The sequence below is a fragment of the Lethenteron reissneri genome, chromosome 27 (assembly GCF_015708825.2).
Source record: "Lethenteron reissneri isolate LAM-NWPU_2019-01 chromosome 27, ASM1570882v1, whole genome shotgun sequence".
Classification (NCBI taxonomy): domain Eukaryota; kingdom Metazoa; phylum Chordata; class Hyperoartia; order Petromyzontiformes; family Petromyzontidae; genus Lethenteron; species Lethenteron reissneri.
The window spans coordinates 17,205,854-17,209,594 of NC_083805.1; the positions used below are offsets into that span (position 1 = coordinate 17,205,854).

General features: G+C 55.2%; 1 protein-coding gene across 1 annotated transcript; it reads right to left on the reverse strand.

The window, feature by feature from the left end:
- Positions 1 to 863: 863 nt before the first annotated feature.
- LOC133348485 (uncharacterized) lies at positions 864 to 2,509 on the reverse strand. The gene is made up of 2 exons (XM_061561323.1): positions 1,829 to 2,509; positions 864 to 935 (listed from the first exon to the last, which is right to left on the reverse strand). The coding sequence occupies exons 1-2, from the start codon at positions 2,381 to 2,383 to the stop codon at positions 864 to 866; spliced, it is 627 nt and encodes a 208-aa protein (XP_061417307.1). The 5' UTR covers positions 2,384 to 2,509.
- Between the last annotated feature and the right edge of the window lie 1,232 nt (positions 2,510 to 3,741).

The window sequence follows — 3,741 nt, forward strand, 5'->3', positions numbered from 1 at the left end:
CAGAGAGAATATCAACCCTAAACAATTTACACATTCACATTGCGCTGATTACATTGTCCTGGTTTTCATATAACAAAAGTAGATTTTACATTTTATCAAATATTTAATCGAGCAGTGCAAAGCCACGAACAGCTGAATTGACAGTTTAAGAGAACATGTGAACACAAACGGTACTAAAATTGAGTACGTTGATGAATTTAACCATTAGGGTCAAACAATCTCATTTGTATGAAAGACGAGAACGACAAATCCTACAATTATCTACAGATGTTATGCAATGTTTTGGTTCTTTTGGTAAAGTCACGTAGGTAGAAATACTAATTTATTTTATTTAAAACTATTCTATTTCTTCCTACGTGACTTTACCGAAAGAACCAAAGAGTATGGATTTCTGCAGTCACGAAAACTTCAAATCAAGATTATACAATGTCGTTTGGTCTATAAAAGCATGTCTGAAAATGAGACGAGCCATTACAGTGCCTTCGATGAAAAAAACTTGCACAGATTGTGCCGCTTTTAATTTACAGATGCCATTCACATGTTTATATCTAAACCACGAGCGGTCAAAGTTGACCCGTAGAGATGGCGAGATGACCCCATAGCATCCGGAGGCCGCGACGCGACGGCTGCAAGGAAAGCGCGGAACGGAATCAACTCGGGAGAGGCGTTTGCCCCCCAGTGTGGAATCACAGAGCGACAGCCGCCGTCGAAGTGAACCTGCAGTCCGCAGTTGACGACGATGCGGAGGTTCACTCGCAGCGAGAGGCACGCGCAGTCGCGTGGCGCGTGCACGTGGACGCGTTCTCTTCTGATGCTTCGTTCGTGTGGCTGCTGATGCAGGTGCACAGCAGACGACTATGAAGTCACATCCAGGTGGGCAAGCCCAGATCACCGCGTGAGAAGAAGCAGTGGTAGTGAGTGTATCGCTGTGACGTCTCCGTCGTGTTTGTGGACCGGGCATTGCGTCGTTACACGTGGCACGGTCTGTTCTGGATGGCCGCAGTCGCAGGCTCCTGGAGAGTTTCTAATTTAACATTTGTGCATCAGGGTATCCGCATCTACTGCCGTGGTTTGTGACGTGGATGCGGTTTAGGGTGGAACGTGAGCTTCGTGGAAGACCAAACCCAGCGATCTTCTGCATTGGGTCTTTCACAACAAGCTGTTTTACGCATTGGTTTTTTTCCGGTAAAGACACGTATGTAGAAATAAAATTAAATAAATTAAATTAAAATAAATCACGACGTTTCGAACGCAAAACAAGTGCTCATCATCAGGTGGAAATTGGGTGAAACATCACACATGGGGACACCACGTGCACAGCACACAGAGAACGGCAAACTGCACGTAAGCAAATGCAACAAGAAGATGGGAGACGAGAAACTCAACAGACCTTGGAACCATCACGTGATGCAAACCAGTCGGCCAACAACACTGTTAGACACTCACCTGGTTGACCACGTATTTCAAAAGACTGATACATCTCTCGTGTTCATCATCTGGGCTGAACATGCCAACGTAAAAACAGAGGACAGGGACTCGTGAACAGACACGAGGTACATACACAGAGAAGACACACAAGGAAAGATATACTTCTGGGCAGCCCAGAGGGACAAGCAGAGCAACAGCACACCAAGAGACATCCACACGCAGAGGCACACACAGCGAGCTGTTTGTTTGAATGACGGCGTTCGCTCGTGTGAAGTTACGACCAGTGGACACAACTCGAAAGCCCCCCCCCCCACGTGCACGAGAGACGCCGCCTTGGAGTGACACCGCCGCCGCCGCTGCTGCTGCTGCCGAGCCGCGCTCACTTTGTCCCCGAGGAGGCTCTGGAGTTGCTGATAAAGCGGGAGAGCTGCCCCACGCCCTCCAGGAGGCCCTCTCCGGTGCGGGCGCAGCAGCCCTGCACCAGCCATTCGCGCCCGTGCCGCGTCTTCACCGCCTTCATCGCCTCCGCCACCTCCGCGGTGGCCGCTGCCCGCGGGAGGTCCTGCTTGTTGGCGAGGAGCACGAAGGGCACCCGCGTCATCTCGGGGCTGTCCAGGATGGCGTCCAGCTCCTTGAGAGCCTCCGGGAAGCGCTCCCAGTCCGCGCTGTCCAGCACGAAGAGGAGCCCGTCCGTGTTCTGGAAGTAGTGCCTCCAGAGAGCGCGGATCTTTTGCTGGCCGCCCACGTCCCACACGGTGAAGGTGACGTTCCTGATGGGCTGCACGGTCTCCACGTTGAAGCCGATGGTCGGGATGGTCACCACGGATTCGTCGAGCTTGAGCTTGTACAGGATGCTGGTTTTCCCGGCCGCGTCCAAACCCAGCAGCAGCACGCGCGCTTGCTGAGTGAACATTCCGTCCAGCAGCGACGCCACTCGTGACGCAAGGAGACCCATTGTCACCGCTCGGCTCGGGCTGCGCCTCGGGTCGTCGTGCCGACAACTCCCCCCGGGCGGGCTCACGCGGGCACCTGCACGCGACGCGCTCCCAGCAGCAGCAGCAGCCCCTCGGCACCACGTGCAGGACGACCACGACGAAGACGGATCTCGTGCCGAGCTCGCGTCGGGGATGTCCGAATCGTCCCTTGCGATGACTGCCGCGGTCTGACTCGTCACTGCCGCGTTTATATCGGGGGCGGTGACATGGCCCCTGGAGAGCTGGAGGTTCGTGCGTAGGCGCCACTGCCACGTGACGGCCCTTCCCGGCGCTCACCACGGGGCCACGCGGCGACTTGTGCATCACGCGGCGCCTCCTCCTCCTGGCGCCCCCGCGCGGAGCCCCCAGGGCGGCGGTGGCGGTGACGGAGCCCCCAGGGCGCGGGGGGGGGGGGCGACCCGCAGCTGCCCCCCCCCTCACCCCTCTCGCGTCGCTCGGCCTCGCCCGCGATCACCACGCGTGGCCACGTACGGTGCGGAAGAAGTTCCACTTATACACAGACACATACACAGATACATACATACAACATACATACAACATACATACACGGGTACATCGATATCATCACAGTTACATACACAGATACATACACAGTTACAACTAGGAAGGGGTTTGTCACGTAAACAGAATGTGGCCAATTCGTGACGAGCACCGCACTAACCGGTTGTGTGCTGGAGAGCAAATCCACAACATTCACAACGAACTTACAGACTAACACACACACAACACGACGCGCAATACGCGCAGCTGCCATGCCCGGGTAACAAACACAACAACAAGCGACACGTGAGGCGTCACTCTGGATTATCAGTGACAAGCGTTAACCAATTCGTGTTGAGTGATTTAGATGATAATTTTATTATTTTTCTCGCGCAAGTCCAGACTTGCTGGGGTCTCGCCTGCGCCGCCTGTGGTGTGCGTGCACCTTGGACTCGCCGTGTCCGCGTGCTGCGCTGACGCTCCCCACGCACATTCGACATTTCTCCTGCACGGGATCCATGCTCCGTAGCCCGTGCCCGCTGTCAACGTTTGCCCTGTCTGGGGGGGGGGGGGGCAGTGAAGAGGTGGAAGTTGGAGAGGGATCCTAAATTAGCACCTTGGACTAGCTACGTACGGTGCGGAAGAAGTTCCGCACGCAGGCCAGTACAGTGCTGACAGGAGGCGGTGGCAGAGGTGGTAGTGGTCTCGCGTTGTCTGTCGAGGTTGAAGGTTTTTTGTTCAAGCCGCTGGGAACTCTCAGAGGCAGGGGACTCGGGGGCCGTCCATAAATGACGTCACGCACCTGGGGGGGGGGTCAGACATGTGTGACGATTGGGGG